This window comes from Hypanus sabinus, chromosome 6 (assembly GCF_030144855.1).
Source record: "Hypanus sabinus isolate sHypSab1 chromosome 6, sHypSab1.hap1, whole genome shotgun sequence".
Lineage (NCBI taxonomy): Eukaryota > Metazoa > Chordata > Chondrichthyes > Myliobatiformes > Dasyatidae > Hypanus > Hypanus sabinus.
The window spans coordinates 132,006,499-132,022,298 of record NC_082711.1 but is presented as its reverse complement, the minus strand read 5'-3'; the positions used below and the strand labels follow the sequence as shown (position 1 = coordinate 132,022,298).

At 45.5% G+C, this 15,800-nt stretch overlaps 1 protein-coding gene across 5 annotated transcripts in view; it reads right to left on the bottom strand.

Annotated features, from left to right (window-relative positions):
* Positions 1-9,718: 9,718 nt before the first annotated feature.
* Positions 9,719-15,800, bottom strand: part of LOC132395842 (protein spinster homolog 1-like) — a 209,040-nt gene continuing 202,958 nt past the window's right edge. For all 5 annotated transcript variants that reach the window (XM_059972954.1, XM_059972950.1, XM_059972952.1 and 2 more), the window contains one exon: positions 9,719-13,398. In XM_059972954.1, coding sequence (XP_059828937.1) covers positions 13,376-13,398 — 23 coding nt within the window. In that variant the 3' untranslated portion in view covers positions 9,719-13,375. The remainder of the gene's footprint in view (positions 13,399-15,800) is intronic.

Genomic DNA, 15,800 nt, shown 5'->3' with positions numbered 1-15,800 from the left:
TAGTGTTATACAGATGAGACAGGATGGAACGGAATAGAGGAGGAGGCTTGAGAATTGAGTAGACTGCTCTCGTTGAAAATTTGTGACTTAAAATAGACATCAACACTCTTCTTTATTGAATGCTTGTGCTCAGCAAATCCTGAAAGCCATCAATAAGAACGAATTCCTCCTCCTTTACATATGTTGAATATACTCTGCACTAACCGGGTCCAGGTGGTATGGCTACATTTGAGCTTCACCTTTACTGCATCAGCAACATCAGCTTGCCGCTGACCGAAGTGAGGTGGGTTACAAGGAAGAAGGGAGATGGAGAGTCAGAGGAGGTTAGGAAGGGAATTCTTGAGTTGGCATTTGCCAACTAAAGACACAATTGCCATTGGTGGAGAGAAGTAAATGGGGGATAGACAGGAAACTAGAACTGGAGGAGTACTGACTCAGTTTCAGGGGATTACAGACCAGGGAAGAAACAAAGTTCTGAAAAGGAAAATTTAAATGTGCTCGGAATGGCAGCACAAATGGGCACCAGGAGTTTATAGGACTACAGGCTGACCTCTTAGTCAATAAGGCAAACTTGACCTCGCAACGTACCTCATTGTGGCCATGCACCACACTGTCTGCCTGCATTGCAGTCTCCCTGTAACTATAGCACCTTGCATGCTGTCAACGAATTGAACTGAGTTGAATTGATTTTATTTCTTACATCCTCCACATACATGGGAAGTAAAAATCTTTACGTTACATCACCATCTAAATGGGCAAAGTGCAATTTATAGTGATTGCTTTCCCTTGTACTACCTCAATGTACTGATGCAAATATATGATCTGCATGGATGATATGCAAAACAGTTTTTGACATGTGACAATAGTAAAACAATTTCCCAATTTTAGTTCCCATGGCAGTAATCAGTAGGGAGGTGACTGCACAATGCTATCATGTCACAGAATCATAGAGTCATAGAAAAGGATAGCACAGAAACAGGCCCTTTGGCCCATCTAGTCCATGCCAAAACATTCAAACTACCTACTCCGTTGTCCTGCACTGGGACCATAGCCCTCCATATCTGTACCATCCATGTACCTATCCAAACTTCTCTTTAATGTTGAAATCAAGCTCGCATGCACCACTTGTGCTGGCAGCTTGTTTACATGTCATGTAACTACCTAGCAGAGGGTGAAAAGATTAGGCAAAATCACTTGCAAGCTCATCACATATGATTTGTTACTTTGAGTACATTTATTAAAAACACTTGAAGACCAACCAAAAATGGAAGATGTTCTGAATACCATGAAGGACAGCATACAAATTATTCAAGATTTCTTTAAGTACTTTCACCTACTGAACAAACCCTTTTACTTGCACATCACCTGCATTATACAAACCACTGTGCATTAAGCATACATTGTATTTATGGTACATACTCATATACTGAAAACTCAAGTACTTTTGCGTATACTATGTATGAAAGGGTACATTCATACACACGTACAAAATCATTGTCAATCTGTTTGCATTCTGCTTGCAGCAAGAATAAAGCAATACAGCTCACTTTGCCATTTGCTTCTGTGAAGTTTTTAATCCTTATCTCATGTTTATTTATGTTCTAGAGAGGCCATTCAGCCCATTGAATCTATACCAGCTCTCAGAGAAACCCCATCAGTCCTATTCTCCCAGTCTCTTATTCTCTCTCACAGCCTCATTAACAGTAACATTTGAATCTTATTGAAAATCTGCCCAGCACGTTTTCTGTAACTGTAAAACTATATTCTGCATTCTGTTATTGCTATTCCCTTTGTACTAAGTAGCTCGATGTACTGATGTTTTAAACGATCTGTGGAGACAGTGTGCAATACTAAGTTTTTCATGATATCTCAGTACATATGACAATAATAAATCAATCACCAGATGGACTGTCATACCTACAGGGTGTCAGGAGTGGATAACTATCAACATTTTCTGGAGCATCCAGGAGAGATAAAAAAGCATGTATATTTTGTTTATTGTTTGTACAGTCAAGTAAAAGTTTCACTGTTGGCAATGTCAAAATTTCATATCAAAAACATAGGTCAAATTGACCATGGATCAAACATTTAATTAAACTCCCTCTCTCACTGCTCAGCACCAACTCTCAGCAAACTGCTTATTTTTATCAAGTTGCCCTTGCAGACGAGGGTGGAGATCACTAAAACAAACACATCAGGAGAACCATCCAACCCATCCTGGATTTACCCTGTGCTGCCAACATCATCTTTCCACTGACTGCACCTGTTTCCCAAAGCCCCGTGTTTAGCAGAAGCTGCAAGTCCTCATTCTTGATCATTCTGGAATTCCCTTTCCTTTGTCTATATACACTCTGCATTCCCAACACAGTTCCTCAAATGGGTATCGTATGACATAAACACCAGGAACTTCAATGGATGTAGAACTCTATCGATCATCTGTCTAAAGGAATTGTTACAACGGCAAATCCCAAGACAAAAGCAATGATGAAAATCGTCATGAAGATCTATAGTTTAACTTGACACGATGAAATAAGATGCCTCCCAGGTGCTAGAGTCAGGGATGTCTCAGATCTGGTCCACAACATTCTAAAGGGCTAAGCAGCCATAATTCTTGGTACATATTGACACCAATGACATTGGTAGGAAAAGCAATGTTTTGAAGAAAGAATTGAGAGAACTAGATAGAAAACTGAAAAGCAGGACCTCCAGGGTAGCAATCTCTGAATGTTACTTGTCCCACACGCTACTGAGGGTAAGAATAAGATGATTTGGCAGATGAATGTGTGGCTGAGAATCTGATGCAGCGGGCAGGGCTTCAGATTTCTGGATCATTGGGATCTCATCTGGGGAAGGCATGACCTATACAAAAGGGACAGGTTACAGCTGAACTCAAGGGGCTTCATTATCCTTGCGGGCAGGTTTGCTAGAGCTGTTGGGGAGGGATGGGCATGAGAACTGGAGTAATAGGGCTGAGGATAGGGCTGTTGGCTTACAAGCAGAGGAAGTGTGCAGTGAGACTATTAGGAAGGACAGGCCGAAGATAGTGCAAAATTGTAGTCAGTGGGATGAGGTGTGTAAAAGGGGCACAAAATCGAAAGGGGTGTTGTATATGGGACTGAAGGTTTTATATTTGAATGTACGCAGTATACAGAAGCAAGGAGATGATCTTGTAGCAGAGTTACATTTGCAGGTATAGTGGAGAGCTTAATTTCCAAGAATACACATTGCATTGAAAAGACAGGCAGGTAGACAGAAGAGGTGGGGTGGCTCTGTTGGTAAAAAATGAAATCAAATCCTTAGAAAGAGGTGTCATAGGATTGGAAGGTGTAGAATCCTTGTTGGTAGAGTTAGGAAACTGGAAGGGTAAAAAGACCCTGATGAGAGTTACATACAAGCCTCTGAACAGTAGCAAGTTTGTGGGGTACAAAGTACAACAGGATCTGGAAAAGGCTGGTCAGAAGGGCAAGGTTACAATAGTCATGGAGGATTTCAATATGCAGGTAAATTAGGAAAACCATGTTAGTGTTGGATCCCAAGAGAGAAAACGTGTAGAAAGCCTACAAGGTGGCTTTTTAGAGCATCTTGTGGTTGAGCCCACTAAAGGATCAGCTATTCTGTATTGGGTGTTAAGTAATGAACCAGATTTGATTTGGGAGCGTAAGGTAAAGGAACACTTGGGAGGAAGTGATCATAACATGATTCAATTCACTCTGCAATTTAAGAGGGAGAAGCTAGAGTCAGATGTATCAGTATTACAATGGCATGAAGGAAATTAGAGAGGAGCTGGCCAAGGTTGATTGGAAGGGACACCAGCAGGGATGCTGGCAGAGCAGCAATGGCTGAAGTTCTGGGAGCAATTCAGAAGACAAAGGGAAGTCAAAGCCAACATAAAATCAAAAGAGGGGACATATAATAGAGCAAAAAAAAGTGGGAAGTTAGAGAATTGAGAAACTTTTAAAAACCAACAGAAGGCAACCAATGAGATGGAAAAGATGTAATGTGAAGGCAAGCTAGCCAATAAGGAGGATACCAAAAAGGCTTTTTTTTAGATATTTAAAAAGTAAAAGTGAGGTGAAAGTGATATTGGACTGCTGCAAAAGTGACACTGGAGAAGTAGAAATAGTGGATGAACTTAAGTGTAACGCACTGTAAGGTTTCACTGCTAATGTAATGGCTTCTTTGTAATGTTCACTGCTGAGGTAGCAGTTTCTCTGTAGCAGCGCTGTTTGGGTTATGGTTGGAGATAACAGGACTGTGGGATGCATGTTAGCCAATCAGGATTTTGTTGCCCTGTCTTGTAAATCTGGATTTCAAGGGCTTTTGGGGGTGGGGGGGGAAGAGAGAGAGAGAGAGAGAGAGAGAGAGAGAGAGAGAGAGAGAGAGAGAGAGAGGACACAAATGGAGAGATTTGATAGACCGTCAGACGGGGTGGACTCGGAACGAGGGTCCAAAGGGCAGTGATGATCGGAAGAGGTCAATGGGGACCGATCAGCCTGTGAGTGAGTTCCAACTTTGAGCACAGACTGTTTAATAAGATTGGGCCCTTTTTTAAAATTTTGTTTCTCCACTAACCATATAGTCAAAGCAAGAGTTACAAAGCTTAATCGTTTAATTGCATTATTGCGCACTGTTTGTTATTTCGGGGTACTGATTTGTAATATGGGGCACATTGTGCAGCATCCTCCTAAATGAGATTTCTTAAGTTTGGCTGGGCAGGGGGTTATCGCCCCCTATATTAAGCTGCTAGGCGAAGTGAGAGTTACAATTGTGGGGGCTACATACGGGATTGATTCCATTGGATACTGTGTGATTACCCTGAGCAATGAACCAGTGGGGCAGATATTTGTACTCCGGATAAATGGTTAATTCCACTGTTAAGTACCGTTAAAAATTGTGGAGATTTGATAACATGGCGGGCGCAGCTCTTGTTTAAATACAGACCAGCGCTGAGGTAGCTGGGGGCGGAGATTTCAAGGACAGGGTTCTATCATTTCTGAGGAGTGAGGGGAAAGAGTGGTTGGATTTGGAATGTCCACGTCCCCCGGTGAAGAGTGAGAATTCTGAATTAGTATTCGCATTACCTATCTGGCGAATAAGTGGAAAAATCAGATTCAAAGTCTGAGCTACGGCAGGCTCCGCCTATTCTCTAGAATAATCCCTCCCCGAAAGGGGAGGAGGAGTCTGAGACGTGGGCGGAGCAGACCTCTCAGTTGTTAGATAAGTGGCAGTGCTCTGATGATGAAAGGCGACAGGGATTGGTTGAAAGTTTGAATGGGCGGGCCGCTGACATTGTGAGAGCCACCAGGTTGCGGTATCCCGTAGCGACAGCTGTCAATTATGTGCAAGCACTGGACAATGTTTTTGCTCTGACTGGAAGCCCGATGGAGCTCACGGTGGGGTTTCAGAACATGTGTCAGGAGAAGGGGGAGAAGCTTTCTGCTTTTATTTTTCAGCTAGAGAGGAAGCTAAATTGCTTGTGGCGCAGAGGGATCATTCAGGCGGCTGAGGTGGGTCAGTTATGAATGGACCAGATAGCCAGGGGCACCCAGTCCCATGACCTGATTGCTTGGGGTCTCCAACAGTCTTGTAAGACACACCCCCCTCCATCTTTTGTTGAGCTGATCAGAGAGGTATGGGAAGAGGAGAACGCTGTGGAGGTGTGGGAGGACTCAGTCAGAAGGGTACGATCCCTGGTTAATAGACCCCTGCTGTGAAGTGATCACAGATAGCCTACCCCGGGGAGCGGTAGAGAATATTGTGGCAGAGTTGATAATGGAGGTATGTCGGCTGTTATCAGCAGGTGTGACCCCCCCATATGATGGAGCTGATGGTGGGGGGGATTCCCCAAGGGGATGAACAATGCAGAGGGCTGCTGGCAGCAGGCATCATGCCATAAGGAGAGTGAGCCCCTGGGTACCTCAGCAGCGAGAGTCATTGGAAAAACGTAGAGGAGACCCATTGAAGGACCAGCCTGTTGTCTCTGGGGGAACACGTGCTCAGCAATGTACCAAGGAACTCCCGAAAGTAAAAGACCCTATTCCTGAATGCTTAGTGGGACCACGCTCCAGTGTGTCACTAGGGATGGAGGATATTTATTCTAAAGCCATACTCAACACCGGGTCGCAGGTCATGTTACTGTACTGTTCGTTTTACAACCAGTATCTGAAGCATTTACCCTTGACGCCATTCAGTGCACTGGAGATCTGGGGTCTCGATGCTGGTGATTATCCATACAATAGTTACTTGTCAGTGGAACTGGAGTTCTCAGAGGCCGATGTGGGAGTGTCTGAGGTTCTTGATACGGTGGTGTTGGTTTGTCCGGACCCTGGTGAGAAGGGTGGTGTTTCAATTCTGGTGGGGACTAATACCCCCCCTTGTGAGGAGGCTCATGGGGGCGTGCAAGGAGAAGGCTGGTGAGTTTTCTGAGGACATTGTCGGTGCACCTGGTGTTTCCGGCTGCTTTTGAGGAAGTGTGTGGCAGCATTGGGCTGGATACCAAATTTAAACAAAAGACTGTGTGGTTCACCCAGTCGAAGCCAACGGAGGTACGGCCCGGGGAAGTAGCGAGAGTGATGCGGACCTCCAAATTTCCTGGAGTGTCTGAGGGCAAAGCCCTCTTAGTGGACCACAAGGGGGAGTCAGGATTTCCTGCTGGGCTACTAGTGAAGCAGAAGCCCTCGGTTGTACAGGCAAGCAGGATGGCCGTGATCGTCAGGAACACTACGAAGAGAAAGGTCACCTTCAAGCAGGGAATGCCCCTGGCGCATTTGTTCCTGGTGACAGTAATGTCTAGTGTCCCTGTGAGGCACGCCGGGGAGAAACCACTGGAAAAGGGGGGAAAGTTGACCACTGAGTCACTCAACTTTGAGGACTCACTGGTGCCGCCGGGTTGGAAAGGAGGCTGGTACAGAAGATGTTGAAGCTTAAGGGTGTCTCTTCCATTGGCGAGTTTGATGTGGGTTGTTCCAAGAGTACTGGCCACACTATCTGGGTGACCGAGGACACCCCGTTTAGAGAGAGGTTGCGGCCACTGGCCCCTGCAGACGTGGAAGATGTGTGGCAGCATTTGTGTAAGTTGAAGGAAGCTGGGATCATCACTGAGTCCTGAAGCCCATATGCATCCCCAATTGTAGTGGCCTGGAAGAAGAACAGGAAGGTATGTATGTGTGTGAGTTATAGGACTCTAAACAGGCACACAGTCCCTGACCAGTGTATGGTCTCGAGGGTCAAAGATGCGCTGGCCTGTCTGAGTGGTGTGAGGTGGTTCAGTGTGCTGGACTTGAGAAGTGGATATCACCAGATCCTCATGAGTGACAAAGAGAAGACGGCATTTATATGTCCCCTGGAATTCTTCCAGTTCGAAAGGTTGCCCCAGGGCATATCCGGAGTTGCTGCAACCTTCCAGCAGGTCATGGAGAAGACGGTGGGGGATATGAACTTGCTTGAGGTGTTGGTGTATTTGGATGACCTCATAGTGTTTAGATCCACCTTGGGAGAACATGATGCGAGGCTACTGAAGGAGCTTGGCAGCCCGAAAGCTGAAGGGTTAAAACTTTCCCTGGAGAAGTGCCAGTTCTGCAAAATGTCTGTTAGCTATGTTGAACACATAATCTCACGGAATGGAGTAGCTACAGACCCGGCTATGATAGAAGCAGTGGCCACTTGGCCAAGGCCCCGGACTGTGAGCGCTCTGCACTTGTTCCTTGGGTTTTGTGGTTATTATCAGAGATTTGTGAAGAGCTATGCCAAAGTGAGTCACCCACTGAATCAGTTTTTGAGTGATTACCCTCCCTTGGGGAAGATAAAGAGGGTGGAGGGTAACCTGTCGGAGCCCTTTGGACTGAGGTGGGATGCAAAATGTGAGGCCTTTCAGTCGCTGAAGGAGCTGATGACCCAGGCACCAGTGCCGGCTTTTGCAGACCCTCGATTGCCGTATGTACTGCACATGGATGCCAGCCGAGATGCTTTAGGGAGCGTCCTGTATCAGGATCAGGGCACTGGGTTGAGGCCTGTGGCGTTTGTCAACAGCAGTTTGTCACCCTCCGAGAGAAACTATCCCACGCACAAGTTGGAATTCCTGGTGTTGAAATGGGCGGTGGTGGATAACTGAGTGACTATCTCCACGGGGCCAAGTTCAAGGTGAGGACAGACAACAACCCCTAACTTATATCCAGACCTCAGCCAAACTAGATGCTACAGGCCATCGGTGCTGGCATCGTTGTCTGCCTATGATTTCAGCCTGAAGTACTGGCCGGGGAGCTGGAACATTGATGCGGATGCTTTGTCCGGACGGGTGCATGAGGGACTGGACAGGGACGAGGAGTGGGAGAGCGTTCCTGCTCCTGGGTTGAAGGACATGTGTCAGTTTGCCATCACCATTAAGGCGGAGGGGCAGGATCGAGCAGTGGATCAATTGGGGGCTTCTGATGATGCCATACCCCAAGTTTACTGTAACCTGACCGCTCTGAAGACAAATCAGCTGCTGGAATTGAGTTCTGGGGAAGTGGCTGCTGCTCAGTGAAATGATCCAGGCATTGGTACCATTTGGGCGGCGGTCGAAAAGGGAGACATGGCTCAGTTGGAGAAGACGAAACATGCTTCAGTGCCTCCATTATGGAAAGAATGGTCTTGGTTGGAGCTGAGGAACCAGATCCTATACCGGGTCACGTCACCCCTGGACCGACCTCGGCGTTGCCAGCTGGTTCTGCCCGAGAAGTGTGGGAGGATGGCATTGAAGTCACTCCATGATGATTCTGCACATTTGGGTGTGGGAAAGACCTATGGATTGCTCAATGACCGGTTTTACTAGCCCTGAATGAAGTCGGAGGTCGAAGAATACTGCAAGTCATGCATTTGCAGCAGACACTGCCTACGTGGGCAGCTCCTTTGTCCCACTTGCAGAGTGCAGGGCCCCTGGACCTGGTGTGTATGGATTTCCTGTCCACAGAACCTGAGGCCAGCAACACGTCAAATGTCTTAGTCATCGCCAGATATGCGCAGACTTTTCCTACCAAGGACCAGAGGGCGACTATGGTTGCAAAAGTGTTATGTGAGAAGTATTTTGTTTATTATGGCCTTCCCAGGAGGATACATAGTGACCAGGGATGGGACTTGGAGAGCAGACTCATCTATGAGTTACCAGGCATGCTTGGAGTTGAGAAGTTGAGGACCATGCCCTATCATCCGCAGGGTAATCCCCAGCCTGAGAGGTTTAATCTGACCTTGCTAGACATGCTCGGGACTCAAGTTCAGCAAGAAGAGCAGGTGGAGTCAACATATTGGGCATCTGGTTCACAGTTACAACAGTACCCGAAATGAAGCTACCAGGTACTCTCCATATTATCTGATGTTTGGGAGCGAGGCGAGGTTTCCCATTGACCTTTGTTTTGGGACTGACGAGGGGGACTTACTACCAAAGCATCTGAAGTATCTGTCTGATATGAGGAGAGAGCTGAAAAGGGCTTTTGAATTGGCTGGGGTTGTGGCCGTCAAGCAGAATCGAGGAAATAAGAGGAGGTATGATCAAAAAGTTCTCCCAACTCCTGCTGAGAGATCGAGTCCTCATAAGATTACCTGGAAAGCACAAGCTGGCTGACCGCTGGGCAGCCACACCCTATATGTTGGAGAGTCAGATGCCAAACCTACCAGTTTTCAGGGTGAATCCAGCAGATGGGAATGGACCTGTCAGGATTCTCTATCGGAACCACCTGCTGCCCCTGGGTCAAGAGGTGCAGGTGGACCCAGAGCCTGACTTGGAGTCTACACCTAGTAAGAGGACACTGAAAACGCGGGGTGACTGCAGGGCCCACAAAGGGAGAGGCTGGGCCGAGCCCTGCCCATGAGAGGGATACTGATTCGGAGGATGATGATCTGGATGTGTGGTACATGCTGCTGTTCACTAACTCCCCATTGATTGAGGTAGAGACTCCTGGTCCTTCTCCCACTGAGTCAGGTGAAGTGGCGGGGGGGGACTATCTGTGAGCAGCCTCGGTTACAGCGGGACCCTGAAAGAGAGGAAGCCTGCACATGGGACAGAGGACTCTGAGTTGCAGGGGGACAAGAGTGATAGATTGGGGGAAGGACTCGCCAAGTAGACCTGAAGTATCCCCAGTAGCATCTGAGCCTGAAGAGTTAGGTGAAGAGGTACAGAGATCTCAGAGAGTTAGGAGACCACTGGATAGGTTGGCCTATGTAATGCCAGGGGAACAGGGTGTGATCTCTACTGTTCTGGGGAGCTATGTCACTGCCTTTGGCACCTGGATTGGGCTTTGTGTTTTGCAGGTAGGATTGTCGAATTATCTCAATGTCATTGAGGACATGATTTAAATTTGGTGGGAGAAGAGTGTAACGCACTGTAAGGTTTCACTGCTAATGTAATGGCTTCTCTGTAATGTTCACTGCTGAGGTAGCAGTTTCTCTGTAGCAGCAACGTTTGGGTTATGGCTGGAGATAACAGGACTGTGGGATGCATGTTAGCCAATCAGGATTTTGTTGTCCTGTCTTGTGAATTTGGAAGCAGTTGATTTTGTGGGCTTTTGGCCAGAGCAAGAGAGAGAGAAGAGAGAAGACGCAAATGGAAATTTGGTAGGCCGTCAGACGGGGTGGACTCGGAACGAGGGTCCGAAGGGCAGTGACGATCGGAAGAGGTCAATGGGGACCGATCAGCCTGTGAATGAGCTCCAACTTTGTGCACAGACTGTTTAATAAGATTGGGCCCTTTTTTAAAATTTTGTTTCTCCACTAACCATATAGTCAAAGTAAGAGTTACAAAGCTTAATCGTTTAATCGCATATTGTGTACTGTTTGTTATTTCGGGGTACTGATTTGTAATACGAGGCACATCGCGCAGCATCCTCCTAAATGATATTTCTTAAGTTTGGCTGAGCAGGGGGTTATCGCCCCCTATATTAAGCTGCTAGGCAAAGCGAGAGTTACATAAGTATTATCCATTCATCTTCACTGTGGAGACCGCTAGAATGCCAGACCTGTGAGAGTGTCAGGGAGCAGAAGTGAGTGCAGTTGCTATTACTAAGGAGAAGGTGCTAAGGAAAAGGTCTGAATGTAGATAAGCCACTTGGACCAGATGGTCTACACCCCAGGGTTCTGAAAGAGGTAGCTGAAGAGATTGTGGAGACATTAGTAATAATCTTTAAAGAATTAGTCAATTCTGGGATGGTTCTGGTGGACTGGAAAATTGAAAATATTACTCTATTCTTTAAGAATGGAGGGAGACAGAAGGAGGGATATTATAGGCCAGTTAGCCTGACTTCAGTGGTGGAAAGATGTTGGAGTCCATTACTAAGGATGAGGTTTTGGGGTATTTTCAGACACATGATAAAATAGGCTGAATGGTTTCCTTAAGAGAAAATCTTGCCTGACAAATCTGTTAGAATTCTTTTAAGGAAATAACAAGCAGGACAAACAAAGGAGAACCTATGCATGTTGTGCATTTGGAGTTTGACAAAGTGCCACACATGAGGCTGCTTAACAAGATAAGAGCTTATGGCATTAAGGCAAAGATACTATCCTTGGCCAAATAGCAAAAGACAAAGAGTGGGAATAAAGGGAAGCTTTTCTGATTGGCTGCTGCTGAACAGTGGTATTCCACAAGGGTCTGTGTTAGGACTGCTTCTTTTCATGTTATATATCAATGATTTGGATGGTGGAACCGATGGCTTTGTAGCTAGATATGCAGATAATACGGAGACAGCTGGAGGAGCAGGCAGTATTGAGGAAGCAGAGAGGCTGCAGAAGGACTTGGACAGATCAGGAGAATGGGCAAAGAGGTGGCAAATGGAATGCAGTGTTGGGAAGTGTATGGTCATGCACTTTGGTAGAAGGAATGAAAGCATAGACTATTTTGTAAATGGGAAGAAAGTTCAAAAATCCAAGGTGCAAAGGAACTTGGGAAACATCGTGCAGGATTCTTCAAAGGCTAATTTGAAGGTTGAGTTGGTGGTCTGGAAGGCAAATGCAATATTTAGTATTCCTTTCAAGAAGACTAGAACACAAAAACAAGATGTAATGCTAAGACTTTATAAGGCCCTGGTGAGGAGTATTGGGCCTCTTACCTAAGGAATGATGTGTTGACATTGGAGAGGTTTCAGAGGAGGTTCACAAGAGTGATTCTGGAAATGAAAGACTTATCACATGAGGAGTGGCTGATGGCTCTGGGCCTTTACTTGCTGGAATTTAAGAAGAATGAGAGGGAATCTCACTGAATGTTATTGAATGTTGAAAGGGCTCGATATAGTGGATTTGGAGAGGATGTTTCCTACGATGGGGGAGTCTAGGACCAGGGGGCACACCCTCAGATTAGAGGGATGTTGATTTAGAAAAGAGATGAGGAGGAATATCTTTAGCCAGAGAATGGTGAATCTATTGAATTCCTTGCCACAGGTGGCTGTGCAGGCCAGGCCATTGGTATTTAAAGTTGATAGGTTCTTGATTAGTCAAGGTGTGAAAGTGTATGGGGAGAAGGCAGGGAAATAGATCAGCCATGATGAAATAGCAGAGCAGACTCGACGGACTAAATGACCTATTTCTATTCCCATTGTCTAAATCTTACTCACTGTCACAGAGAATTAAATACTCTTCCTGAAGTTACAATGGCTCAGTCCAAAGTGCAAAGTACAGATTTTACACATTTGGTGCAAGTGAGTCCTCGGACTATGAGGGGAGAATGGTATTATCTATTGACCTGACTGAGAAAGTGAACTTCGCTGGACTGGGGCGATGGGAAGTGCTGCTTTTGCCATAATTCCCATTTGCTCATGCAAGGTCAGGCACAGTTATGGAGTAAGGTACTGGAATGAAGATGGTTCCCGTGGAAAGCAGCAGCAGCTCTTGAGAGCGATATAGCAAAGGACAAATTGGTAATGATGGAGAGGTGACTTGTGAAAACTGGACAACCAAGTTCCAGAGTTAAACAGCTTCATCTTCCCTGGATGAGAAGTTTAAAGTGAATGCTCCAACAAATGGACATGAAGATCCTGTGTTCCGGTGCTGGCTAGTACTTGCTCTTTAGCTGATAAGAAAAGACATTATTTGTCTGTAATCATTTCACTACTGTTGTGAGGCTCTATAGAGGAGTAAAAATAATGCTGCATATCCCTGTTACAACAGTGGCTACATTTCAAAAACAGTCTGAGCAAGCAGACATTAACTGGTTCTCGGGGCTTTGTTCAAATGATGTTGTTTCATAAGGTGGAAGAATTTGCTGCAAATGAAACAATTTTCAGCAGAGGAGGGTAATTCCTGGAGCTTCCCACTTAAAAGCTCTACCAGAGGGTATTCATCATCATCACGACAAGAGTTCAGGAGGTGGCAACAACGTCTTCTCAAGGGCAAGCAGCAATGGGCAAGACTGCCGGCCTCAGCCCACGACCTCCGATGAATCTACAAAACAAAATGATAATAATCAGTGATGTATCAGCAACTCCCCTAACCCAAATGTTGCACAATACCCACTTCACATGTCATGCATATTTAGGAGAGACAGGACATAACTCCACAGAAGCAAGTGGGGTATCACTGAAACATTAAAATGAGGCTCCTCACACATTGAGAGCAGAATATAAAGAGGATGCAAAGGGAAAATACACAGAGGTTTTGTTGAGTAATCTACTGTACTCTGTCTAGTTTTAGTCATTTTCTTCAAGGAGGGATATACTTACATTATGGACAGTTCAAAACAGGTCCAATAAATAGCGGTTACAAGAAGCAATAAACAAAGGAATTGGAGCAGGAGCAGATACCTCAGCCTTCAAACTTGTTCCCTCATGTACCAGATCAGAACATCTCTTTTAGCTCATCTCTAAGTCTTGTTCATTCCCCTTGTTTTCATATCACCCAGTAATCTTTGACCTGTGTTATGAAGTGCTGGAGCTGAGGTTGTCCTATCCAGCCACTTGGATGCTGTGGTCATGACTAGAACCTCAATCTCCTCAGGAGACTAAACAGATAAGGCACATTCCCATAGAACCACACCAAAGTGCTGTAGAAAGCAGCATCCATGGATGAATAATGGTTGACATGGTAACTGCTCTGCTCTCCTCAAGAAACTGCATTGAGTTGTGGACACAGCTCAGTGCATCATGAAACCAGCCTCTCCTCCATGGACTCTGTCTACTCTTTTTGTTGCCTCAGTAAAGCAGCCAGCATAATCAAAGACCCTACACACCCCTTTTCTGCCATGAACCAAAAGATACAAAAGCCTGAAGGCATGTACCACTGGCTCAAGGACGGCTTCTATCCTACTGCCATATTTCTATTGAATAGTTACCTTGTACAATAAGATGGAGTTTTGAGCTCATAATCTACTTCACCATGGCCTTGCCCCTTATTGCCTGCCTGCACTGCATTTTCTCTGTAGCTGTTACAGATTATTCTGCATTCTCTTATTGCTTTTCCCTTGAACTACCCATTTGTGATGAAATTATCTATAAGTCTGCTATGCAAAGAAGAGGTTTTTTAGCTGTACCTGGTACATCTGACAATAATAACCAATTTATGAATGAACCCGGACTAAATCTCCACAGTTCTCCGAGGCAGAGAATTCAAAAGATTACTCAAAAGAAATTCCACCTCATCTCAATCTTAAATTGTCCTACATTCCTTCCTGTGACTTTAGCCATGACTCAGCACTCCCCAGACCCTGTAAGAATTGTGTAACTTTCAATGTGGTCAGCTCCATTGTTTAGGGAATCTAGTCCCAGTCAATCACTCTTCATATGACAAACCATCTTTGGAACCAGTCTGCTGAACTTAGTCTATTAAAACGAGATAAGGTGATGAGAACTGTACACAATGCTCAAGATACAAATCTCACCACACAACTATATAATTAAAATAAGACATTTCTGTTGCTCTACTCAAATCTACCCACAAAAAATTAACATGTTGTTTGTCCTAACTTCAGCACCTTCATTATGGCTGTCAGTGCACAAGCACACCTTTAAAAATAAACATTTACCAATCTCTCACCATTGAAGAAATACCCTGCTTCCCTGGTATCGGCATGAAGGTGGATGACCTCATAATTTCCCAAATTATATCCCACCACCCACACACTCATGAGCTCAGCTTCCAACCTAATGGCATGAATATTTATTTCTCCTTCCGGTAAAAAAAAATTCCCCCTCCCCTCTTCGTCTATTCCCCACTCTGGCCTCTGACCTATTCTCACCTGCCTATCACTTTCCCCCGGTGCCCCTCCTCCTTCCCTTTCGCCTATGCTCCACTCTCCTCCCCTATCAGATTCCCTCTTCTCCGGCCCTTGACCTTTCCCACCCACCTGGCTTCACTTATCACCTTCTGGCTATCCTTCTTCTCCTCCCTCACCTTTTCATTCTGGCATCATCCTCCTTCCTTTCCAGTCCTGAAGAAGGGTCTCAGCCTGAATTGTTGACTGTTCATTTCCATAGATGCTGCCTGACCTGTTGTGTTCCTCCAGCATTTTGTATGTGAAGCTCTTTTTGTGTCTCAGTACATGTGACAATAATAAAAAAACAATTCCAAATCCATGAAACTATCTACCTCTGTCTTAAAACGGTTCAACTTCCACCTCCTTATTAAGAATAGAGATCCAAGGACTCTTCATCAGACTTCTGCTGATGACACTAAGGTTGGGGGTGTTGTGGATACTCTGGAGCATTGTCAGAAGTTACAGTGTAACATCAACAGGGTACAGAACCAGTCTGAGATGTGGCAGATGGAGTTCAACCCAGATAAGAACAGGCAAGAACAGGAAGGCAGTTTACTATCTGAATGGTGTCAAGTTAGGAAAAGGGGAAGTACGA